Here is a 27078-nt window from a genome sequence, read left to right as displayed (position 1 = left end):
CTTATTTTCAAATGATGCCCCCTTGTTCTAGATCTCCTGCAAGGAGGAACCTCCTTTCATCACCTACCCTTTCAATTCCCCTCAGAATCAGGAAGACCACTTCTGCGATTTTGGAGAAGGTTTAAAGCTCAGGTTGTAAGTTTGCTCACCTGAGCTGGTGGGTTTGTTCTCAGACGTTTCATCACCTTGCTAGGTAACGTTATCAGTGCGCCTCCAATGAAGCTTCATCGGAGGTTCGCTGAGGATGTTACCTAGCATTGTGACGGAATGTCTGACAACGAATCCACCAGCTCAGCGAGCAAACTCACAACCTAAGATCACTTCTTCTGAATTCCAGCAAATCTTACTCAACCTCACCTTATAAGAAAATCCCTTAATGCAATGGATTAACCTAGTGAACATTCTTTGAAGCTCTTACCCTCCTGAAAGAAATATGAACTCTGAGGCACCAGAGGTTTCAAGAAAGCTGCTGTGTGAGAAAAAAATTCGCTGCATTGGGCAGCCAAGCTTGTGCATAATGTTGCATGAATGAGTCTCAAAGTATTGTGTAGTATCTAGAGACCATCTGGGCCCAATGATCACCTCTATTGACACCACAGCAGAACCCATCATGAGGGAGCACCCCATGACAGTTTCTACGGTAGCACAAACTGGAAACCCAGGCAACTGCCATCTTGGCATTGGAGATTGCTACTTAGAGGTTTGCAGATTATCATATTCCTGTCAGCCTTTCTTTTCCAAGTGGAACACTAGGAATGCTAAGGCAGCACACTGGAGAGAAGGAGAAACACCCAATTGTTGCACTCCTTCAGGATGTTAGTTTGATTGCTGGCTTGTAACCTATCCACCACTTTCTGACCGGAGGTGCCACCTCCTTTATATAGATAACACCTTAAGTTATCTCAGAACAGTGACTTGAAAGAAATTCTGGGATTTACATATTAATCAATCAAAATCTGCACCTCCATTCCAACTGATTAAAGATATAAGACCAATCTTAGGTGTGTTCAATTTGTTCGCATGTTTTGTATGACCCTTTGATCTTTTCCTTATAAATCCTGGGTCCATGGTCTTCCTGTCTCACTAACACCTGATAAAGGAGTGACAAGGTATACATGCATTTGGAAAGAGAGAGTTTGATGAGGAGTAGTCAGCACGGCTTTGTGAGCTGGAGATGATGCCTCACAAATTTGTTAGAGTTCTTTGATGAAGTGACCAGGAAGGTTGATGAGGGCAGGATGGTAGATATAGTCTCTATGGATTTCAGTAAGGCTTTTGATAAGGTTCCACATGGCAGGCTGTTCTGGAAGGTTAGGTCGCATGGAATCCAGTGGGAGCTGGTAAGTTGGATACACAATTGGCTTGGTGGTCGGAAGCAGAGGGTAATGAGAGGCATGGATGGGGTGAATGCACTCAGTCTTTTTCCCAGGATTGGGGAATTAAAAACTAGAGGGCATCAGTTTAAGGATCGGGGGGAAAGAATAAAAGGGAACCTGAGGGGCAACATTTTACATAAAGGGTGGTACACATCTGGAATGAGCTGTCACAGAAGGGTTGAGGTGGGTACATTAACAACATTTAAAAGGCATTTGCACAAATACATGGATCGGAAAGGATTATGAGGGTATGGGGCAAATGCAGGGAAATGGGGTTAACGTGGACAGACAGCTTGGTCGGTATGGACCAGTTTGAGCAAAAGGGCCTGTGTCTTCGTGCTGTAGGACTCCATGACTCTATGCCCTCAAGTTTTGAGAAAGGTCCCTGGAGGAGGACTGGGATACGTTAGCAAGCACAGCACAGGACAGGCGTGAAGAATGTACTGAAAAGTCATCAGCCATTTTTGTTTAACATAATTTTTTTAACTTGTCCAGAACCCAAACCTGAAGTTAACATTGGACCCAAGTGTCTGATCTATTTGTTTTTTTTCCTCCTGCTAGATTTGCTGCTGATGTTTATTTTTCAATTGTGAAGAGAGTGCTATATTCAATAGGCAAAATTTCAGCAGCCCCACCCAGCGTGTTTGCAAACACCTTGCCCATAAAATTGCCTGAATGAACTTCACGCCACTGAAACTGACCTGTTCTTAATTTTACAATGGTCAGGCGATGCCGAGCCCCATTTGAGGCCCTTGCGTAACCAATTAATGTCCATTCTGATCAGAAATCTGCACCACCTTCCTGCTTGCTGTATTTGCTGTTTAATCCAGCTCTTAGTAACTGCAAAGTTTGCCAAATGGACTGCAGTGGTTTGACAAGGCAGCTCACCACAGCCTTCTCAAAGGGTAACTCGGATGGGCAGTAAATACCGGCCCAGCCAGCAACACCCACATCTTGAGAATGAATTTTAGAAGTGCAGAGTGATGCATTGCCAAAAGTCTCCATCCCATACCTGCTAAAGGATGTCACGTCTAGTTGGACATCTCAGCAGATATATCCAAACAGAACAGTTTCCCAATTAATCAGGATGGGATCTCCAAATCTTCTGAAGGTAATAGAAATGTCAAAGGTTATTACCACGCATAATACCCACCAATAGAATCAACCCCTTTCTGCACTATTATGTTGTGGTGGCTACAAATCAGCCAGATTTAGAGGTCAGATTGAAAAAAAAACACATACAGTGTAAGTGTCACAACAACTTGTCAGTTACAGTACCATCCACTCTCAGGTCTCACGGGCAGACAGCCAAATCTTGCCAAACAAACCAAATCTTGGCATCCAATGGTACCATATTCACCTTTACAATTTACTTCTATGCAGCTTAACTCATCAAAGGAAAAGAAGTGAAGTTGCTTAGTTCAATATGTAATCTTGGATTATGAGTATGAGTGAGGGGATGGTTAGAAAATGCATGACAGACCATTAAACATCATCAATTTTTTCTCTTGAAAGAAACAAGCTTCTGTATTAAGTACAAATGAAATCTTTATTAATAGCATGATAAATGAAACTACTTTGATCAATTTTTTTGCGTACATCATTTCTGTATACTGTATAATACCATCCCCCTGGGCCAAAATAGAAAAGACTAATTAAAAACAATGTTTTCTCTCTAATAAATCTATTATTCTCCCTCACATTTTGCATTGCATTCCTTCTGAATTTACAAATTGCATAGACGAGACATAAATCAACTTGATTTTTTTTTGCATTAAACTGCACGGAAACTTAGAATTAACTTTTACTGAGAGACTAGCTTTTTATGAGATAACCATAAATCTTGGCAGCAGTTTTCATCTCAGCCATGTAGCTCATTTGTCAGATAAAAAGAAATTGCTTTAACAGGGTAATTCGCTTGATGAACAATTTTCTGACTACATGAGGATTGCCATTCTATCTCGAACAGAGAGAGAGCCAGGTGAACATGGAAATTTGTTTCCCCTTCCGAGGTATTTGTCCATCAGCATAAGATGTTTGCAGGGCCTGTCCAGATCCTTTGCTCGTGTTGCCATTCGGTGATGACTTGTTTCAGATTGCTTCCAACACTGCTCTTAGCCAGCCACCAGGAACTGTCCATTCCAAAAACAGGAATTCGGAGTCATTTGGCACCTTGGGTTTGCTTCACCATTCACTAAGATTCTGGCTGATCTGTTTGTGTCTCAAATTCCCATCTACCCCAACAACCTTTAATTCCCTCCTTTAACAAGAATCCATCTACCTCGTAGAATTATCAAATCCCTACAATGTGGAAACAGGCCAGTCAGCCCATCGAGTCCACGGCATGGTGGCACAGTGGTTAGCACTGCTTCCTCACAGCGCCTGAGACCCGGGTTCAATTCCTGCCTCAGGCGACTGACTGTGTGGAGTTTGCACGTTCTCCCCGTGTCTGCGTGGGTTTCCTCCGGGTGCTCCGGTTTCCTCCCACATTCCAAAGATGTGCGGGTCAGGTGAATTGGCCATGCTAAATTGCCCGTAGTGTTAGGTAAGGGGTAAATGTAGGGGTACGGGTGGGTTGCGCTTCGGCGGGTCGGTGTGGACTTGTTGGGCCGAAGGGCCTGTTTCCACACTGTAAGTAATCTAATCCACACTGACCCTCTGAACAGCATCCCACCCAGACCCATTCCCCTTACCCTATCCTTGTAACCTTACATTTCCACCTAGCCTGCATATCCCCAGACTCTATGGGTAATTTAGCATGGCCAATCTACCTTTAGACTGTGGGAGGTAACCAGATGAAACACACGCAGGCATGACGGGACAGAATGCGCAAACTCCACTCAGACTGTCACCTGAGACTGGAATCAAACCTGAGTTCCTTGTGCTTTAAAAGTTTTCAGGGCCCTGTTTCTGCTGCCTTCCACTTCAAAATTGTACAATCCTCTAAGAGGAAAATAAAAACCTCTTCATCTCTGACTCAAAATTAATGAAGGAGAAAATGAGGACTGCAGATGCTGGATATCAGATTGAGAGTGTGGTGCTGGAAAAGCACAGCAGTTCAGGCAGTATCCGAGGAGCAGGTGAATTGACATTTAAGGCATAAGCCCTTCATCAGGAAATGTCGATTCTCCTGCTCCACGGATGCTCCCTGACCTGCTGTGCTTTTCCAGCACCACACTCTCAACCCCAAAGTTAATGAAGTAGGCATTGGTTGATGGACAGTTGCAATCAATGACAAATCCCCATCTATCTCATGACCCACTCAATCCAATGCTCCCCACTTCTAGCAAAATGTCAGACTATTCTTAAACGTGGCAAGTATTTTGTATTATAGAATCCCTGTAGTGTGGAAACAGGCCATTTGGCCCAACAAGTCCACACTGACCCACCAAAGAGTATCCCACCCAGACCTATCCCCCTACCCCATCTCTGTAACTTTCCATTTCCCATGGCTAACTCACCTAGCTTGCACACCTCTGGATACTACAGACAATTGAGTGTGGCCAATCCACCCTAACTGCACATCTTTGGACTGTTGGAGGAAACTGGAGCACCTGGAAAATGTGCAAACTTCACACAGACAGTTACCTGAGGCTAGAATCGAACCTAGGTCCCTGGCGCTGTGAAGTAGTAATGCTAACCACTGAGTCACCATGCTGTAGTTCACCAAACAAGCACACCGTAGCTTCTTTGTTCCTTTCTTTCTTTTAAAATACGATACAATCTCCATAAAAAATCCTATTTTCTACTCTTTTGAAACTTCACCTGATTAGACAATGGTAACACTAACCAAAATAAAATCAATCAGTCAATGGAATCTTCTGAGTCTGCAAATGAATCTTACCAAATTCAAATCGAAACAACATTACCTGGGATGATAATGCATCCTACCCTCTGTGGTTCCCACCCAGTCTGTAAAGGTCTCTATGATGCTTATAGACACCACATATTCCCTTTCAATGGATATTTGAGCACAGCCATAACTGGAGAAATGGGGCAATGCTCCTTTCAATAATAGGTTTAGTGACCTGTTTTATTAACTGTTCAGTAAAGCGATTCTTAACAAGAAATGGCATGGAATTCATCTGTAGTGTTTTGCACAATGACAAATAATCCCGTTAGGCATAATTACAAAGACTATCAGGAACCAGCAATAATACATCTGATGCCTTTGGATCTAGAGGTGAACTGATTCTCCAGTTGAGACTGTGTGACATCATCAGACTGGGTAGCTTGTAGTGCAATCTCTAACATTTATAATAGTATCTTATGCAATAGACTGTGTCATCTTTAATCTCATGAAATCAGTCTTTACTGACCTTCCCTCGTTCAGCATTTCCCTATGAACCCTGTTAAATTCCTTCAATTAAATTACATTAAATTCCTTACCTGACTGGTCAGCTGAGGCTGCCTTATCCACTTACAAATCGTTTTGGGCAATATGTTATGGACAGATTGCAAGTTGTAATATGAATTCTGAATACTTGTCCTTAAGGGATTTTGACTTAATTTTCCCTATTTTTAATCTGTGATGGTATATTCATTGGTCAGAGCATTGAGTGTAGGAGTTGGGAGGTCATGTGGCTGTACAGGATATTGATTTGGCCACTTTTGGAATATTGTGTACATTTCTGGTCTCCCATGATGTTATAACACTTGAAATGGTTCAGAAAAGATTTACAGGGATGTTGCCAGGATTGGAGGTTTGAGCTACAGGGAGAGGCTGAACAGGCTGGGGCTGTTTTCCCTGGAGCGTCGGAAGCTGAGGGGTGACCTTATAGAGGTTTATAAAATCATGGGGGTGGCATGGATAGGGTGAATAGCCAAGGTCTTTTCCCTGGGGTGCTGAAGTCTCGAACTAGAGGGCATAGGTTTAGGGTGAGAGGGGAAAGATTTAAAAGGGACCTATCGGGCAACTTTTTCAAACAAAGGGGTGTGATTGTGGAATGAGCTGCCAGAGGAAATGGTGGAGGCTAATAAAATTGCAACATTTAAAAGGCATCTGGACGGGTTTGTGAATAGAAAGGGTTTAGAGGGATATGGACCAAGTGCTGGCAAATGGGACTCGATTAATTTAGGATATCTGGTTGACATGGATGAGTTGGACCGAAGGGTCTATCTCCATGCTGTATGTCTCTAAGACTCTATTTCCCCATTCCCTCTGTTTGTGAAGTGTAACTTTGTAAGGGTGACAACACTGTTGTAAAGTTAATACAGAAGGAGGGTTTGTTTCACATATTCTGAGACATGGGGATTGGGGGAGTGGGAGGATTATTTCACAACGCTGGCATACTCGCAAAACTTGAAAAAGGGTCAAGAGATTAGCAACAACATAGGCACAAAACTACTGAGAGATACTAATTTAACAGTGTCCTTGATTTCAAGATGGAGTCCAAAGCTGGAGTCAGCAGTCTGGAATTCCTTAGTCAGGGTAGTGAACTGGCGATCTGGTAGTTCAGGAGTCATGGACTAATTTCTTCTGATGAATATTACTGAAATCTCATTGCTGTTTTGCAGTTTTGATGACTTTGCAGGGTTAATTTATATCTATTGTTCTACCAGGCTTTTTATTTTGAATTATCAAACTTCTCAGCATCTATTTGCCAACTCACCAGAGTCAATTCCACTTAAACTCAGATAATGTTGCATTTCTATGTGTTGACCATTTCTGACCTCTGTTGGGATAGCCCTATTCCAATTCGGCATCACAGAATTGTTACTTGCAGAAGGATACCATTCAGTCCATGATGTGTGCATAGTGTTTTCATGACTAATCTCCTCCCCTTTTCCCGATATCCCTGGACACCATTATTGTTCAGATAATCATCCAATGTCTCCTGAATGCCTCAATTGAACCTGCCTCCGCCACATTTCCAGGCAGTACATTTCCAAATCCTAACTACTCACTGTGTGAAAAAGCTTTTTTTTCTCTCACATCACCCTTGCTTCATTTGCACATCGTTACGTCCTCTCATGTTCTTCTTTTATGAGTGGAAGAGCTTCTCTCTATCTACTGTGTCCAACCTGCTCATAATTTTCAAAACTTCTATCAGATCTTTTGTCAGCCTTTTCTCTCTCCAAGATCAGTCCCAACTTCTTCAATCCACTGTCATTACTGGTGTTCCTTCCAGATCATGTGCACAAATCAGAAGAATATGATTCTCTGAATGTTGGATCTGTTTAATCAAATTGAAGAGAAACTCTTTTATTCTCTCATAACCATCCATTGTTCTGTCCTATTGTGTAATAAATCCTTTTGCCACTCTTTACCTACACATCTCCCCACTCTGAGCTAGTTATCCTGCTGCAAAGCTCGATGACTGTTAACTTCATCAACTCATCCTTGTCACTTTCAGTGGAAAACCAGGCTTAAGACATTGTCACACATTTAATGAATGTATATCTCATTGGTGAAGGGAAAAAAAACAATGAATTAAAATATTTGTAACTGGAGAAGTTTAGGTATTTTAAAAAGTATAATTAATTCTTTGCATTTGTTTTCACTGTCACAGCCATCTACCTGTGCAAGCGGACAATGCAGAATAAAGCAAGACTGGAACTTGCCGATTATGAAGCCGTAGGTATACTAATTTTATAATTGACAGTGTACGATTGCAATGCCACACAGCTATTTTGAAAACTTACATCATGGATTCCAGCCAGTACTTGCACTAACCATATATCAGTGATTCTTTTGAAACTAAAGCAGAAACCTGTTTTCTGTTTTAACACAAAGCTATTCATTCTGCAGGAAAATTTGGCCAGGTTGCAAAGAGCATTTGCAAGAAAATGGGAGTTCATCTTTATGCAAGCAGAGGCCCAAGTAAAGTACGTAACTAATAACTTTATGAATATTTAAAACAAGAAACCATTAGAAATGTGTATGTGGGAGCTGTTCTCACGTGGCCTTATTCATATGGTCTGGTTTTATGGTCACGTATTCCCTCATAGGGGAATTCTCTTAACCCATCTTGCAGTTAATTGCAGCCTAACGCACCAAGTTTCTCAAGAATCTCCAGAATTTACTTTTCACGCAAACAAAAGTAATTGACACACCCGTCCTTTCTCTTTTTAGGATTGTGCAGTCATAACTCATTGATGAATTATGTAAACAGCTCTCTGCAAATAATGGATGCTTTCAAAACGTTACTGGAAGAAATCATTTCAGAGACGCAAACCATTTTAGCACAGGCATATAGCTCAACTTGTGGCCAATGCTAACTGAAATTAGCTCTTTCCTGGGCATGCAAGCAGCTTATATTTTATTGGCTACTGTTTGTGAAGCTATTGACCTTATAACACAAGTATTCCCACCTCATTTGAAAGGGCAGTATTTTCAGTAGGATTTGAGAACTATGGACACTGCAGGTTTTCCTGATAGCAATTTGCTGTAAAAGAAATATTTGCTTGATTTTCTTCCAAGAATTGGCTCCCTGTGTCATTTAATTGCTTAGGGAGAGAAGTCACCAGGAAAGTATTTCATACTCCTTTAGCTCCCATATAAAATCAAGAAGGGCACCGTGTCTTTTTTTAAATTGCTGCTCGCCGCAAGAAAAATCTAAAGATGGGCCAAATGAAACAACATTTCTAATTAGAAAATTAAGTTGACAAATATGTATTAATGAGTGTGTGCTTCTCCAATTTCCCCCATTGCCCCCCCCCCATCCAGACCCCAAAACCCTCTCCACACCTCCCCCCAGGTCTCACCTGCCATCCCCACTGTGCAATCCCTGCACATTTGCCTGGTCCTAGATCCTAGGGTTTGTAGTGAGTTAGATCTTGGTTCATGTACATTTCATAAAGATCAAACATGCAAATGTAGTGGAAATTCTCATCACTCAGGCGCACATAAAATATTTTATACATAAAAGGATAGAAATGATGAGATAATTACACTGACCATGGTTTCTGGAAAGGGGGATAGTGACCAAATTAACTGCGATCAGCTATTTCCTGCAGCAGCAAAAACAGAAATTAACTGAACTGATCTGAAGGAAAGTCACTGGACCTGAAAAGTTAATTCTGCTTTCTCTCCACAGATGCTGCCGGACCTGCTGAGCTTTTCCAGCAATTTCTGCCCTTGTTTCTGATTTCCAATATTCGCATATCTTTGGGTTTTTGATTTCTGGCAGGAAGTTGTCATCAATTTAGTCATTGAAAAATTGGCTAAGAGTGATTGAATCTGTCATGCAACAAGCACGGTGGCACAGTGGTTAGCACTGCTGCCTCACAGCGCCAGAGACCTGGGTTCAATTCCCGACTCAGGCGACTGACTGTGTGGAGTTTGCACATTCTCCCCATGTCTGCGTGGGTTTCCTCCGGATGCTCCGGTTTCCTCCCACAGTCCAAAGATGTGCGGGTCAGGTGAATTGGCCGTGCTAAATTGCCTGTAGTGTTAGGTAAAGGGGTAAATGTAGGGGTATGGGTGGGTTGCGCTTCGGCGGGTTGGTGTGGACTTGTTTCCATACTGTAAGTAATCTAATCTAAAAAATAAATATCTTATTGCCTACTTCCAAAACACACCTTCATAACATTCCTTCAGTGATGCTTTGCCTGCTCCCAGTTAGTGTGAACCTCTTTGTGAAATTATCAGGATGATTTTCAACTGTTGCTTCCCTTGTGCTGGTTAACATCTCCCATCCACCCCCTCTACTCCAGCCCACTATGCCACACGATTTCTGACAGGTGGTAAATTGAATCCATGCTCCCTAAAGATGAAAAGATCCAAGCTCTCAATAATAGCCGGGTTACCAAAACAACCTCTCCTCTCATCCTTCGAAGCTGAATTTTTAGGTTTTACACTACACTGTATCCACTGATAGATCAAACACACTCACAGAAGGCGTTTAAGGGGAGGAACACTATTTAGTTGGCTGGAATCACAGAAAATGACTGAAATGCGCTTGAAACCAAGTCAACACTTAGGTAGCTCGCCACCTTATTTTTGCAGAAAGGTCTCTGATTTTAATGGCCCATTGAGATTTTAGATACTTTGTCAGCAAACTGTTCAGAAATGTTCTTACACAGCGGGAATTGAACCGCAGTCTCCTGACTCAGGGGTAGGGTCATGGTGCCACAAAAGCCCCCATTAGGATTACATGTCAGCTTTTTCAATTATTAATGTAAGCTTTTTACAATTGGCAAATCAAATAATAAGATTCAAGCCTGGCTAAGGAAAACGTCACAGCTTTGGAGCTGGACACCCTGCTGTGTTAATTAAAAAGATGTTCTCCAGTTTAGTAACTTAGCTAATTGGGTGGATACAAGTTAAAAAGGATGAAACTGCTCATTCTTTGTAGCACTCAAAGATTACATTGTACATGTTCTGGGTTATGGTGAATTCATACCATTGACTATCACAGATAGTGAGAAATGCGTTTATAAAAAAAACATGCTGTTGCAGCTTCAGAGTCCATTGGCTGTTATTGCATATTGTAAACACACCTGAGAAACACCAGTCCTGTAAATTCAATGTGCTTTTGGAAATTGATATCATCTTCTTTTAGAATTGACAGGAAAAAGGACAAGACGGAACGCAAGATCCTGGACAGCCAAGAGCGAGCATTTTGGGATGTTCATCGACCAGTTGTGAGTATGTTTGATGGAGTTGCAGAGGCTATTGTCCAGCTTGGGACTACCAACAGGGCACCTCGTCTTGCAGTAGCTTGCATCAAAAATTGAGCCATGCTTGGCATATGACTTTTTTTTAAAACATTAATTAAAGAAAACGGTCAGAAAATCATATGCTCAAAATTTTAGACATGCAGTCCTGACAGATGAGGCTCCTCAACAAAGGGATGGAATTGTGTATTGACCGTATTGTTTTTCACTGCACTGTGATCCTGGTGCCTAGCAAATGACACTTAACCCATAATTTCTCAAATGTTTTATCTAAATGATTACCTTGCAACAAACGTATCTGTGTCCCTTTAATACCTCAAGCTACTCAAAATGAAAATATCTTCTGAACCAAGGTACAAGTCATGTCATACCTAAAAATGGTAATCAATGAAACATTGAACGGAGGGGAAATACTGATCACCTCATACAGAGAACTTAACCTCCATCAGAAACCCCCTACATAAATCCAAAGTTGTTCTTTTGACTAGATACAATATTCAAATTGTAAGTGCAGAAATTGCTTTATTTAATAGCAATTGTAAATTCTGAACAGCAGAAAAGGTTAGAGGGAAGGCGGATACTCGTCATTACTATTTGCTTCAGGCCCAACCACGCACAATCCGATCAGCTGCTTTCTCACTATTTTGCAGGACTCCATCTAAATGTACCTTGTACCCAGTTACACTGCCTGCCACAGTAACCTTTCTTGGGAGCCACCATAATAATCTTCCTTAAGATCCACTTTATATCTGATTTTCTTATAAGTTCTGTCTGCTGAAATTAGAATTTTTCAACGTGGTGACCAATTTTTATCCAGATCAACAGTGTCAATTCCATTCATTACACTCCATTAAGATTGCCCGCTGTGATTATATGTAACCACAACTAGCTGAGGAGAAGGGACATCAGTAGGATCAGCACACTTGCAGTCAAACTGCTGGGTAAGGACAGAATCAACAATGACCTCTCCGTACTCAAATGGCTGGCACTCATCCACTGTCAAGGTATGAATAAGGGCTGTTAGTTATGGTCTGCACCTCAGATGTTGCATCTCAGGCATATAGAAGGCAGCAGATGGACGAAGATGAAAATTGAAAGTAAACCCTGTGGTAAGCAGCAGAAAGGCTGAAAGTCCTCACTATCTCTCATTAAAATCCCCTTTTATTATCCTTTCTGCAGCCTGGCTGTGTGAACACCACTGAAATGGACATCAGGAAGTGTCGTAGGATGAAAAACCCCAACAAAGTGAAGAAGGTGTGTCTTCCTGTAACTCACTTCAAGAGGAAATGTTCAAAGTTTTGTGGAATTTCATTTCATCAGAGCAAATCTCTCTAGTGGCACCTTCAGATTAAGTGTTGCTTAAAGCCCATGCGCTCTCTTAGTGATGAAAAAGTGTGAAGAAACTTGATGGAAACAGCCTACAATTTATTCCACTGGGAATTTAAATGTAAATGGAGCAACCATAACTAAATAGCTTGTAAAAAAAGTGGTGAATTCTCCTCCAAAGACTTAGAGTCCTAGAGGTTTCCAGCACAGAAACAGACCCTTTGGTCCAACTCATTCATGCTGAACAGATATTTTAATCTAATCCTATTTGCCAGTATTTCACCCGACATCCCTCTAGAACTTTCCTGGTCACGTAACCATCCAAATGTCTTTTAAATGTTGTTATTGTACCAGCCTCTACTACTTCCTCTAGGAGGAGAAAGTGAGGACTGCAGATGCTGGAGACCAGAGCTGAAAATGTGTTGCTGGAAAAGCGCAGCAGGTCAGGCAGCATCCAAGGAACAGGAGATTCGACGTTTCGGGCATAAGCCCTTCTTCAGGAATGAGGAAAGTGTCATTTCCTCATTCCTGAAACAGGGCTTATGCCTGAAGCGTTGAATCTCCTGTTCCTTGGATGCTGCCTGACCTGCTGCGCTTTTCCAGCAACACATTTTCAGCTACTTCTTCTAGGGGCTCATTCTATTTACGCACCATCTTCTGCGTGAAAAAGTTGCCCGCTAGATCCCTTTTAAATCTCCCCCCTCTCGCCTTAGACGTATGCCTCTAGTTCTGGACTCCCCCACCCCAGGGAAAAGACCTTGTCTAGTTACCCTATCCATGCCCCGTATGATTTTATATAACTCTATAAGGTCACCCCTCAGCCTCCGACACTCCAGGGCAAATAGCTGCAGCCTATTCAGCCTCTCCCTACAACTCAACCCCCCCCCCCCCCCAAACTCTGGCAACATCCTTGTTTGATTTATAAAAAGAATGGGAGAATTTCAGTTTTTAAATGCATACTAGTGAATCATTAAAATATAGAATGTTCTCCACTCGATCTCCAGTTTGTGCTAGTGTTAAAGTGCACTTTAACATCCCATCGACTTAAGAGGGAAAAATAGGGGAAGATTTAAAAGGGACCTATCGGGCACACAGAGGGTGGTGCGTGTATGGAATGAGCTGCCAGAGGAAGTGGTGGAGGCTGGTACAATTGCAACACTTAGCATCCTGTCAACTTAAGTGGGAAAAATAGCTGTTAGTTGTTCCCTAGTATCTGCTTGTCAGCAGTACCTGCATATTTGAGGATGATGGATGATAATCAGTCTATGATGGCTCCCCGGGTAGGTAGTCCAATGAAGCTCTCAATATAAATTTGAGCATGAAGACTGACAGCTTAGATGAATAATAGAAGGTTTCTGCCATCTGTACTGTAGCATTAGCACTAACCTTTAGAGTCAACAGAGTCAAAGATGTCGAAAAGAGGTATTCTGTCTTGCCCAGCATTTGTTTCACTGAAGCTTTGAATTTTTCATTGCAAAGAAGCCCATGTTTGATATTAAATTAGAAATGCCTTTTGATTAGAGGAAGAAAAGCAATAATATCTGTCTTGCCCATGTTTGCGCAGCTGATGTTGAGAGGAATTAAGACGATTTCTCTCAGAAATAAATGGTTTTTGAGTTTGACAATAAAAGGTCAGATTGGGCACAATTAGATTTGAACAAATTGGAAAGCCTACTGAAACCTTTTGAGAACACCTGTTTAAGAATGCGGAGGAGTTGAATAATAGACGATTCATAGACGATAATAATAGGAGATTCATGCTGAACATTATCAGGAATCACTTCGAAACAGAAAATGTCGGCAGATGGTAATTCGACAACTACAATCCAGGATTTGTGGTTCTCTTGTCTTTTACAAGGAATAAACTGAGGCCAATGGTGCTGTCATTGACATGATGCATTGCCATATCCACAATAGCATCCATTTTACGATATTTCTGCCTGCCAGACTATCTTAGCAAACAGGGAGAATGCTAGAGAAACTCAGCTGATCTGGCAGCATTTATGGAGAGGCTAGGACTTTATCACTGAAGCTTTGAAGGTTGAGAGATGACCTTATGGGAGTTTATAAAATAATGAGGGTTATAGATACAATTAATGGTATTTGTCTTTTCCCTAGGTTGGGGGTTTTCAAGACTAGAGGACACACATTTAAGGCGAGAGGCAGGCACGAGGGGCGTTTTTTTTTACAGAGAGAGTGGTTCACTGATGGAATGAACATCCTGAGGAAGTGGTGGATGTGGGTACAATTACAACGTTTAAAAGACATCTGGATAGATACATGAATAGGAAAGGTTTGGAGGGATATGGGCCAGGAGTGGGCAGGTGGGACTGTTGGGTTTGGGACTGTTTGGACTGAAGGGTCTGTTTCCATGCTGGATGACTCTGAGAGAGGAAATCAAGTTAACTTTTCGAGTCCGACATGACTTCTCTTCAGAAATATATTAGCTGGAGGGATTGGGTTTATTGATGACACGTTGGCTTCTTAAGTTGCTCAGATGTGGCGGAGGATTGTAGCTTCCAGCCTCACACATATCTGGAATGTGGACTCTAGGCTGACAATCCATGCGGTATTGAATACTGGATTGTTAGAGCTGCTGCTCAGCTGAGATGTTATCCCAAATTCCCACTCTCTTATTTCAATGGGCCTTAGAAGGTGTAATACAGCTGAGCATTGGAATGCAAAGTACATCCTGCGGTCTTGGCCAGCATTCCTCCGTCAGGCTAATAATGGGGAACCAGCTCTTCAAAGCATAGATCATCTTGCTTTTTCATGAATAATCCATTGTGCAACACATGTTGAGCTAATATGTGCGGTAATATACTTCGCAAATGCATTGGGAAGACCCAGGCTGTTTAAGTTACTTACTTCCAGTTGCATGGTTAGACAATGTAGCACTTGTTTTATGGCAGAATTTGAACATGAAACCGGCATCAATCAATCCAATTCTGACACTGAATTTTTCTTTTGTAATCAGTCAGTGTATGGGGTTCCTGAAGACTCGCAGACACACAGTCCTATACATTCATTCGCATCAACAACTAAGCAACCTGCAAAAGATGATCTGAAGAAGCAGGTAACATAAGATTGGAAGGAACTTCTGTTCTGTACGTAACATTCCATTGTAAATGTGGACACTTGACAAATTCGTAGCCTTTGTTAGTTAACTGCCAGACAAACTTTCAAATTGCCATAAATAAAACTTTGGGGCAAATCTGAACGCATCGGTCCCAGGGTATGTGGCCCACCATTGATCAGCTTTTTTAGCGATAAGTTATTGGGAATTATGGCTTAATACATGCAGTTTGAATTATTTTTATTCCTAAATGGGGTATGGGCCTCACAGAAAAAGCCAGCGTCTATTGCCCGTCCCCAGCTGCTCTCGAACTGCTTGACATACAAGGCCACTTTGCTGTGGATTTTGAGTCATGGGTAGATCAGGCGAGTTACAGATGACAGATTTCCTTCCCTAAAGGAACCAGATGGGTTTTCACAATCAACAGTTATTATCTTATGGCTCCCATTACAGGGACCAACTTTCAATTTTAGTTTTATTAATTAAATCCCACCAGAAGGTAGGGTGGGGTTTGAACCACTGTCCTCAGAGTGTTAACTTGTGTCCCTGAATTACTAATCCAGTCCCATTTCCTCTATACTAGTGTCTCTCACTTAGGTGTGCTGAATGTGATTTATAGATTCTAGGCTATAATGTGTCTCAGGCTGTGCTAGTTGGACTATCATGTAGCTTCACTCAATTCTATGCACATCTTAAATATTACTTTCTTTTTCTTTCCAGATCACTTTATTGAATATCCAGCTAGACAGACATTGTTTAAAAATGTCCAAAGTAGCTGAAAGGTAAGTTTTTCACTCAGCAAAATTCTGTAATAACCTGGACAAGGATGACGCCAGAATTGAGAGGTTATACTAATCCAGAAAGAGTTGACGGTGTGGGGATGTTCCCCTTAGAATAGAGAAGTAAGCGGCTAGACGTCTTTAAAATTATGAAGGGGTTTGCAAAGTCGTGAATTGACTATAGGATGATCAATAGTAAAACAGGAAAAGATAGTCATGAATAAATACAGAATGGACTTTTGGACAACTTCATTATCCAAAGAAGACGTGATTGGGATGAATAATGTGCTTGAATTTAATGAGGAACTGGATAAACACATCAGGGCACAGAGAATAGTATATTGTGAATGAAAACGAATGAAATGGAAGGAGGCCTCATGTGAAGCATAAATACCAGCATAGGCCAGTTGGGCTGGATGGCCTGTTTCTGAACTGTATGTTCAATTAAGTGCTTGTTTACTCTTGATTCTCCTGTGGGCGATAAACGTCTTAATACTGGGTATTTATTTTCCTATGAGGGTTTATGGTGCCTACAAAACGAATGGGGAATTGTCCACATTGGGTTCATATAAACTCCCATTGGATGCTACCTGAGAGGTCAGTGGTTGAACTCTGGTCTCCACTTGCTAGAAGTGTGAGGAGTGACCTTCTGATGTGGGGTGAAAATGCTAACACTAAGCTAAGAACTTTCTTTGTTGCAATGGTATATGTGACTATGACTTTTAATTGCCCCCTCACACGTTGGTTAGGAGTGTTTGAATTTGTGCCTTACACCAATCAGTAAACCAAACAAATGCGAAAAAAAGGCATGAATTGGGTCCGGGTGAATTGATCCGGTGAAACTCTAGTAGTGGTGTGATCTTGACAGCTTTGTAGGTAGTGTAGCTGGAAGTACACAGGATATTAACAGGCCAAGTGAGTGAACAAAACTATAATGAATGGGTTTGATTGTGGGCTAATGTGAGGTTACCTCAAAAGATCAAAAAGGATGAAACAAAGAACTTTCTAAGTGGTGAGAAACTAGAAACAGCAGATGTCTGAGGAGAGTTGGGGTGGGGAGGGGGTGTGAGTCCAATAATTCCATAAAATGGTCAATAAAATGTTGTGAATGAAAACAGAAAATATTCAAATCGATAAATTGAGTGCTGGCCTTGCAAGAGTAGGCCACAAGGGGGTGGAGGTCCTGCTACAGTTGTATTATCCATCTGAATACAACCATCTTACAGCACATGGACTACAGCAGTTCAAGAAGGCAGCTCACCACTACCTTCTCCAGGGGCAACTAGGGATGAACGGCCAATGCTGAACCAGCCAATGATGCCTATTTCCCAAGAGTAAGTAAGAAAAGTAAGCTCAAGGTGGGAGGGATGTAGTAAGGATGGGAGAGAGAGAGCCCACAATCAGTAGATAGAGCACGAGGTTTCTCTTGTGCAGGGTTCAGAAGGGCTCTCCCATGTTCTTTGACCCCCTTTAACAGGCTGGTTTAAACTCCCTCCTTCATTTCATTGCTACGTTTCCTGAGCCCTGGAAATCCTGGCTAGCAGCAGTTAAACGTACTTTAAATCCATTAATGAAATATTTTGTCTCTCCAAAGAGATGCATTCATACTACATGCTATCTTTCAATAAGCAAAAGAAAATGTGGTAGGTTTAAATATAGCAGGCTGCCTTTGTTTTGTGAATGTTGTATACCATTTCAACCTCCCATTCAAACCTGTCAGTTTCCAGTTTCCTGCCATGTTAATTCTCCAGCCTATTTCCCCCACTCTCTGGCCTCAGCTGTTCCTAAGGAAAACTTGAGGAGCAGCACTTTGCTTTGGATTCTGCACTTTACAGTCTTTCAAATCAGCTCAAGATTAAATTCAACTCTTACAGATCATTAGAATTGCTTCCATTTTCTTCAAGAAAGCAGCATTTCAACTTTCTGCTGTTGTTGTTTATATTTCCCCTAGATCCATCTTTTCTTTCCTTCATTAACACACCAATTGCATTGCTCCCTTGATCCACTTGTCCTGCTTTCCCACCCTATCACTGGCCTTCCCTTTTGTCCTTTTCCATGTTTCTTTCCCTGGCTCTATTCTTGTTTTTTTCAAAGTTACAAATTTAACCTTTCCCAGTTCCGTTGAAATCTCAATGAGTTGAACTATAAACTGTATTTCATTCTCAAAAGATTGTGGCAGGTATGAGTATTTCCAGCTTTGTCTGTGTTTGTTTCAGATTTCTAGCATCTGCAGTAGTTTCCCTTTGTACTTATTGTTGCATTGTTTTTGTTCTAGTTTGGTCAGTTACGCAGAGCAGTATCTGGAATATGATCCTTTGCTAACACCACAGGATCCACCTAACCCATGGGTCAGTGACGACTGCACATTCTGGGACATGGAAGCCAGGTAAGAAGGAAGGGTTGGTGTTTGATGTTGGAAGAAACTGGTCGTTGAGTGGAATGGACACTCTTTCTCTCGTTTTTACTTCCCTTGTGCTCCTTTTATTTTCTACTTGTAGGTTTATTGTGGTACCAACTTGGTATTTATTTGAGGCCTCATTTCATGCCTGATTTTGGTCAAAACATTTTTCATCATGCTGGGAGTTCTAGCTTTTGGTGCCCTTTCTTTTCCCTCCCAAAGAAAGGAGTTTTCTTTTGTCCCTAGACAATACTTCCTTGAGGATCTCCTGTTGGTCATTTATGTGCCAGCCTTTGTTCCTCATCCTTTTCCAGCTCAATGAAAATATACCTCTTCCAAGGTGATATGATGTGCATGCACCTTTAAGGGACTCTAAGTTAAATGGTTACACATCAGTGGAATTTGATGTATTAGCCACATTACTTGACTATACTCTGAAGTATTAGAGATATAAGCACATATACAATATGCAATTCCCAGTGAACATTATCTGTATATATTCTTAGCTTCAAATAGAAAACTCAGATTGTTACTTCATTAGTCCATGTGTGTGATTGATGCATTCATGTCTCAGAGATGAATGTAATACCTTTCCATTCTGTTACATCTGCTTTGGTTGCTCTTGGCCCTGTTTAACAACCCACCTTCAATCTAATGATTTAATGATCACTATTTCCCAAAGGTTACCCTTTGTAATGTGCACTCCTTCCTACTTCATTCTCCAGAACTGAGTCCAACACTTTTTTTTCCCCTTCTTTATTAGGCTGGAAATACAATGAGTTAGAAATTACTGTCTTACATATTTCAGGAATTCTGCCCCATTCTTGGTATTTACATTTGTTTTTCCTCAGTTTAGATGCAAATAATTTCTGCCCCGCCCTCTCCCATAATCACTTGCTTTTATGATTTTCGGAAATGTGTTGATGGGTTCGCTTCTCCGTCGGTAGAAGTGGGATGGGGCAGTTCAGGATGGGCGATTGAGGGAAGGGTGGGTGGAAAGTGGCTGCGGTTAAGACAGGTCAAGAACGGTGATCTGGGGTGGAAGTTAATGGGGTGTTAGTCAAAAGGGTGAATGGGAGTCACAGGCTGAGAGCTCTGATCGTGGATGAGGTGTTACATTTGGCAAGGCCAGGTACAGTCTGCCTCATAAGACTAAAAGTTGAAGGAGCTAAAATAGGCCATCAAGTCAGCTCTGCTTTTCAATGATATCATGACTAAGGGATAATTACAAAAATATTAAAAGCAAGGTGGTGCTGGAGACAAACGAAATAGCTGGAATAACAGTAATTATCTCTCTGCATCAATTAATTGGATTATAGGTCATCCCTTCACTTGCTATTCAGCTGTTGACGCTTTACTTAGACCATCTGACGCTTTTGATCACCTGCAAAGACTTTTGTTCAGCTTGTCAACATTCCATTTGTATCTACTTTTGATCAACCGACTCACTCCTGGTCCCAACGGTGCCGGTTTATAAAAAGTGTACTTATATTGTTGTTGCATATCAGACTTTCTGACTTGTAATCAGGATAGTTATCAGTGACTTATGGGTGATCCATGCAGTCCACCTTTAACTGGACGTAGGGACTGTACAAGTTCTATAGTTGGTTGTCTAGCTTTGGACCATTCTGAGGAAATACGACATAACGCTCCATAAATCCCAAGTTCTTTCCTCAGTCACATTGAATGAATCTCTTCTTGGAAACAGTGTATTGGCATTTGCTCGCTTTTGCATCAAAGATTATCCTTCCTCTGTCTTGCATGTTTGAAGCAAAGAGCTCAACCAGCAGCGTGTCAAGAGATGGGGCTTCTCCTTCGATGAGGTGCTAAAGGACCCCGCGGGGCGAGACCAATTTCTGAAGTTTCTGGAATCCGAGTTCAGCTCTGAGAATCTGAGGTAAGGTGATCATCGCTGCACTGAAGGAACATCAAATTAGGAATGCCAGCACCCCAGTGAACTGCTGCATTAATTGATAATCCAAAGTAAGATTACATTCAAGAAATTTACATCAGGGTAAGGAGAAAATATTTGTACAGTTGTTTTGAGGCTGTGGAATTCACCACCAGAGTTAATAATTGAAAGAATGGCAATATCAACATCTCAGAATAAGTTAGATTTGAGGTTAGACAGGACATGCACATGGTTCTGCCAATAATGACAAGTACAGCTCATTCCTGATGAAGGGCTTTTGCCCAAAACATCAATTTTCCTGCTCCTCGGTTGCTGCCTGACCTCCTGTGCTTTTTCAGCACCACTCTAATCTTGACTCTGATCTCCAGCATCTGCAGTCCTCACTTTCGCCAAGTACATCTGTGTTACTGTTCATGTGGGGAATGAGCACCAATGCAGACTGGTCGTGTCAAACTGCTGTTTCAATATTTTTAAGCAGCTCTTGAGGATTGAACTCTTCTGGCACATTGGTAGTGTCCTTACTGTTGAGCAAAGAGACAAGGGGTTCAAGTCCTACCTGCTAAGGTATATGCTAACATTTCTGAGCAGGTTATACTCCCCACTTGCCTGGAGGGTGCAGCTCCAACAGCACTCAAGGAGTTTGACACCATCCAAGACAACGCAGGCCGCGCGATTGGCACCACATCTACAAGTACCTAATCCCTCCACCACCGATGCTCATTAGCAACAATGTGTAGCACTGCAGAAATTCTTCAACGATCCTCAGACAAAACCTTCCAAACCCACGACCACTTCCATCTAGATGGACAGGGGCAGGACCACCTGTGAGATCCCCTCCAAGGAATTCATCATCCTGACTTGAAGACATATTGTTGTTCCTTCATTGTTGCTGGGTCAAAATTCTGGAATTCCCTCCCTAAGAGCATTGTGGATCAACTCAGGTGGACTGCAACTGTTCAAGGAGATAGCTCACCACCACCTTTTCAAGAGGTGGTGACACGGGATCGACAATAACACTGCTGGCCAGCCAGCAATGTCTATGTCCCACAAGTGGAAGGTTATTGGCAAAATATCAAAAGCAACCCCTGTTATGGCACTAAGCCTTGCAGACTGAGAATCCCGGGTTTAGTATTAACTGAGCTAACTGATGTCATTCGTAGGCCTGCGTGACTGAATTGCCACACCTCCCTGTTGTCCAATGCCTCCTTTAAAAAAAGCTGAGATGCAAACATCAGGTAAAGACAAGATCAAACACCAGTCTGCTCTTTTATAGCTGATAGCCTTGTTTTACATTTATTGTGAAGGGTCTCAAATTAAAGATGGACTTTGTACCTATGGAACTGTACCCTAGAATAATGTTCTTACTTCAAAATGCATGGAATCTAAAGTTATTAACAGGGCTGTGTACACAGTAACATTTTGGGCAAGATTTTACAGTGGTATTGATGGTGACATCATCAGTGATTGCCATCATGATCCTGCAAAAACTGGTATGTATTTGGTTTCTCACATGTGGGACTTTGGACAATACTGTCAGAGTTTCTCTATCCCTCCACAAAGTGTGTTGTAAGAGTCCCTGTATTCTTTAGAAATCACCAAGTTAAGAAGAATACTTCTTTTCATGCTAACATCGCTGTTAAACCTCACTGAAAATGTTACTAGAACAGTACAGCACAGTACAGGCCCTTCAGTCCTTGACATTGTGCCAGCCTTCTATCCTATTTTAAGATTGGACTAACCTACTTCCCTTCATTGCACTGAGTTCCATGTGCCTATCCAAGAGTCACTTAAATGTTATTCTTTGCTAATGAGTTGTAACTGTGTTTTTTGACAGAGTGAGTCAGAATTATACTGAACTATCTCTCTGACTGTTGAGAATTTTTTAATTTTTGTGTTTTGTCAAGTTTTTCTTTATGATAAAAAAGGTTTTTGTTTGTAATAGAAAAACAATTCTAGGTTTGTTGATATTTCAGCTGCTAGTTATTATTAATTCCATATGAAATTGCTTAAAATGGAGGGATAACCAGCTTGTTTTGTTTCCATATTTGCTGTTCTTGTGAGAATTTGCCAATGTAATATTGCTGCTTGATGACATCAGTGTTGCTGGATGCCTAAGAGATCGTTTTGACTCAGTACCAGATTCAAAATCACTTCAATAGAAGGTGTAATCAGCAGCAGCACAGAGACTGCTGGAGTTCTGTGTGCCACCATCTTTGAGGTCAATGATGGACATTATCACTTTGCCACTAATCACAGAATCCAACTCGATATCTGCTAGTTTGGCTCTTTACCAACAAACTCCATTTGCTGTCCACCCGTCTTCAGCATTATCAGTTCAAACCAGTTATCTGACTGGTTGAATGTCAGGAAGTGATTGTTATTCGACTGTTATAACTTACAAAACTTGTTTGTTACTGGTTCTGTCCTCTGCAGAAACATATGCATGTATTTTAGTTTAAAATCTGATTGAAGATTTGTAGCTCGGGTATCCGTTGTTGTGGTTCTGCTCGCCGAGCTGGAAGTTTTTGCTGCAAACGTTTCGTTCCCTGGCTAGGGAACATCATCAGTGCTGTTGGAGCCTCGTGTGAAGCGCTGCTTTAATGTTTCTTCCGGTATTTATATTGGTTTGTTCTTGCCGCTTCCGGGTGTCAGTTTCAGCTGCAGTGATTTGTATGTGGGGTCCAGGTCGATGTGTCTGTTGATGGATGTTCTTGCCGTTTCCGGGTGTCAGTTTCAGCTGTAGTGGTTTGTATATGGTGTCCAGGTCAATGTGTCTGTTGATGGAGTTTGGAGATGAATGCCATGCTTCTAGGAATTCTCTGGCTGTTCTCTGTCTGGCTTGTCCTATGATAGTGGTGTTTTCCCAGTCAAATTCATGTTGCTGGTTGTCTGAGTGTATGGCTACTAGAGATAGCGGGTCGTGTCGTTTTGTGGCTAGCTGATGTTCATGGATGCGGATTGTTAGCTGTCTTCCTGTTTGTCCTATTATAGTGTTTTGTGCAGTCCTTGCATGGTATTTTGTAAACTACGTTAGTTTGGCTCATGCTGGGTATTGGGTCCTTTGTTCTAGTGAGTTGTTGTCTGAGCGTGGATGTTGGCTTGTGTGCTGTTATGAGTCCTAAGGGTCGCAGTAGTCTGGCTGTCAGTTCTGAGACGCTCCTGACGTATGGTAGAGTGGCTAGTCCTTTTGGTTGTGGCATGTCCTCGTTCCGTGGTCTATCTCTTAGGCATCTGGTGATAAAGTTGCGTGGGTATCCGTTTTTGGCGAATACCTTGTATAGATGTTCCTCTTCCTCTTTTCGCAGTTCTGGTGTACTGCAGTGTGTTGTGGCCCTTTTGAATAGTGTCCTGATGCAGCTTCGTTTGTGTGTGTTGGGGTGGTTACTTTCATAGTTTAAGACTTGGTCTGTGTGTGTTGGTTTCCTGTGTACCCTTGTGGTGAATTCTCCGTTGGGTGTTCTCTCTACTAACACATCTAGGAATGGGAGTTGGCTATCCTTTTCCTCTTCTCGTGTGAATCGGATTCCTGTGAGTGTGGCGTTGATGATTCGGTGTGTTTTTTCTATATCTGTGTTTTTGATGATTACAAAGGTGTCATCAACATACCTGATCCAGAGTTTGGGTTGGATTTGTGGTATGGCTGTATGTTCTAACCTTTGCATAACTGCCTCTGCTATGAGTCCCGAGATTGGTGATCCCATGGGTGTTCCGTTGATTTGTTCGTATATCTGATTGTTGAATGTAAAGTGTGTGGTGAGGCACAGGTCCAGTAGTTTAAGTATGCCGTCCTTGTTGATAGGTTCGGCCTCCTGTGTTCTGTTATGTATGTCCAGTAGGTTGGCTATTGTTTCTCTGGCTAGGGTTTTGTCAATTGAAGTGAACAGTGCCGTCACGTCGAATGATACCATGGTTTCTTCTTTGTCTATGTGTGTATTCCACACAAACCAGACATCCCACTCAGACCCATAGTATCACTACCAGGGACACCAGCATACAAACTGGCCAAAGAACTACAACAAAAACTGAAACACCTAGTCAGCGGATCCAAACACTCCGTACAATCAACACAGGAATTCTTGGACGTCATCAGGAATACACATATAGACAAAGAAGAAACCATGCAGACAAGGAATAGAGGGCTACGGACTATGTACAGGCAGAGAATAGAAGGCTACGGACTATGTGCAGGCAGAGAATACAGGGACACAGACTATGTGCAGGCAGAGAATACAGGGCTACGGACTATGTGCAGGCAGATAGAATCCGTTTAGTTCTATGTTCTACGCAAGAACCTTTATTAAACATACAACTCAATGGTAAGGTAAAGCCCCGGGCTGCATGTTTAATTATATTTAATTCACAACTATATCTCGAGGTCCTCATAGAATGGCACACTGCTTTTCAAATCAATGTTTTACCTCTGAGGTCCTTTTACAGAAGTAAACTTCAGTCCCCTTCTCTGGCGTTGTCACTTAGAATTCATCTTTGAAAGCAGTTAGACATCAAGGATTGGATTAAGCAGCTGCAGGTGCTCTACACTGCTGAAAATTATCTAATATGGCAGCAATGCTTCTTCAAAGCAGGATGGAATCCTATTATTTAACAAAACTTGAAATCTGTCCAGCTGAAGCTTGAATCTTAAAGTGTTAAAGTGGACAATTATGTTGAGCAATAGGTAAAGTAGACAAATTACAAATAATAAGGTTAAAATTACTGCCCCCACAACTTTCAATCACCACCATGGATTCTGTCTAACAGAGCCAAACAGAGTTCTTGTCACATTAATGGTGAAATTAGGACAGCTGCGAGTTTGGGAAAATTCAGCACCATTAGCTTATGTTATTCAGCTATAAGAATTTTATATTTTCCACCACTGGGGGTCAGCCTATCATTGTTATTACAATTAGAATTCAAATTTGATAATGATCTAACAAAGTTTGTTCTTGAGTGATCTTACTTTAGAGATTGAATTGTCAGAATTATTTAGCTAACCTAGGGATATTTGTTCAGTGCTTTCCCGTTAATAAAAAACAAACTTACTTTTTGTGCAAAGAAATTTTAATTATCTTGAAATTCAAAGGGAGGCATTTTGAATTCAGCGGGCTATATATCCAGCAAATCCCTCCCAGGGTTACATCACCATAAGAGCACTTGTCAGGTCAGTTGACAGTGTATGTTTTATACATGTACCTGCACTCATTACAAGAATGGAGAGGGTCAAATGGCCTGCCTTAATATCTTCCCCCAGAGTTACCTCAGTATCCTTCCAATGAATGTGTCCAATTGTCTCTGAAATGGAGTTCAGGATTTTTGCTTACATCACACACACTGAGAATTTACTTCACCCTGTTGGCCACACTTTTGGTGAAAATTAATTTTGTGCTATAAGTCCGAAAACTTCATTTTCTAGTGTGAGTCCGTCTCTCCCAGTGCTGCTCTCTGTTTCGTATGTTCGGGGTATAATGCTGGCTAGTCTTTCCCAGATTATTGCTGCAGGAGTTGCTGGAACTATCTGCTAGAATTCTTGACCAACCGCTTGATGTATGAGCTGCCGGAGGCTATGGAAGAGGATGGTGTTGTCGGATGCTCTAGCGTAGCAGTGACGTCATCCCCTGGATATGGGGTCCCTCAAGCTCCTGCCCGTGCAGTGGCCTGGGAATGGGTTTGTGAGGGTCTGTGGCGAAGAGCGAAAATATCCACAGAAAAGGGGCAGCGCAGTCGGTGAGGATTTCACATTTCTTCATGTGCCTATTTGGCAGCACCAGCCTGGGTGCTGTTAAATGATTGCCATTGCAGACTTACTGACTGTGGATGGCTGGGTCTCCCCCATCTCCTGAGCTATGGAGTGCCTCTTCCTCTGCAGCAGTGAGGTCCTTTCAGTTCTCCTCCATGACAATGTGTAGATTTATTAACATGGCATCTAATTCCCCCCACCCCCTCTCTGTCTGCACACATTCCAACCCATCGGTGGTAGATTGGCCACCCACTAGCTAATCTCTCAGATGCTATGGCCTCAACTGCCATTGCAGCATTGAAGTTGATCTCTCACTCACCTATTACATGATGACACACAAGAGATCCTTTAGTTAGAGGGGTCCGTGCCATTTCCCTTTGTGCATCAGAACAGGTCATTGACCCTTTCTCCTGCAATACACCCAGGATTTTTGATGGATTTCACAGTAACACACCTCCTCTGCAATCTCCATCTAGGCCATCAATCTCAGGCTTCAGTGTGGGTCTTCCTTTGTCAACTGTGGGAAACAGCACTCCCTGGTGGCCTGGAGGAGAATCTGCAGCAAAGTGCCATCAAGCCGTGGGGCTGGTCTCTAAGTACAGTTTAAGAGGCCCAGGCGTAATTGGGAAATGGGTGGGGGGCACACCAGACATGAATGAACATGAGGGGAGGGAGTAATGTGTGTCGACAGCCTTCTGGACTCAATATTAAGTTCAACAATTTATGACTGTAAACGATTGTTTCCCCATTTTGTTTCTTTTTCACACTTGCTCCAGGCACATATTTTGTTTCTTTTCTAGCCCCATCTTTTTTTTTTAATCCACTCATAGATGGGGGACATCTCTGGCTAGGCCAG

The 27078-nt window shown here is 42.0% G+C and overlaps 1 protein-coding gene across 7 annotated transcripts in view; it reads left to right on the top strand.

The window, feature by feature from the left end:
- Positions 1 to 27078, top strand: part of rgs6 (regulator of G protein signaling 6) — a 175819-nt gene that overhangs the window by 108674 nt on the left and 40067 nt on the right. For 3 of the 7 annotated variants that reach the window (XM_060828336.1, XM_060828339.1, XM_060828334.1), the window contains 8 exons: positions 7889 to 7953; positions 8128 to 8204; positions 10883 to 10964; positions 12177 to 12251; positions 15301 to 15399; positions 16120 to 16181; positions 18454 to 18564; positions 20348 to 20473. In XM_060828336.1, coding sequence (XP_060684319.1) covers positions 7889 to 7953; positions 8128 to 8204; positions 10883 to 10964; positions 12177 to 12251; positions 15301 to 15399; positions 16120 to 16181; positions 18454 to 18564; positions 20348 to 20473 — 697 coding nt within the window. The remainder of the gene's footprint in view (positions 1 to 7888; positions 7954 to 8127; positions 8205 to 10882; positions 10965 to 12176; positions 12252 to 15300; positions 15400 to 16119; positions 16182 to 18453; positions 18565 to 20347; positions 20474 to 27078) is intronic. The other 4 variants (XM_060828338.1, XM_060828335.1, XM_060828337.1 and 1 more) reach the window with 3 other exon arrangements.

The sequence above is a fragment of the Hemiscyllium ocellatum genome, chromosome 8 (genome assembly GCF_020745735.1).
Source record: "Hemiscyllium ocellatum isolate sHemOce1 chromosome 8, sHemOce1.pat.X.cur, whole genome shotgun sequence".
NCBI lineage: Eukaryota > Metazoa > Chordata > Chondrichthyes > Orectolobiformes > Hemiscylliidae > Hemiscyllium > Hemiscyllium ocellatum.
The sequence above is the reverse complement of the archived record's forward strand: the minus strand, read 5'-3'. Positions and strand labels throughout refer to the sequence as shown.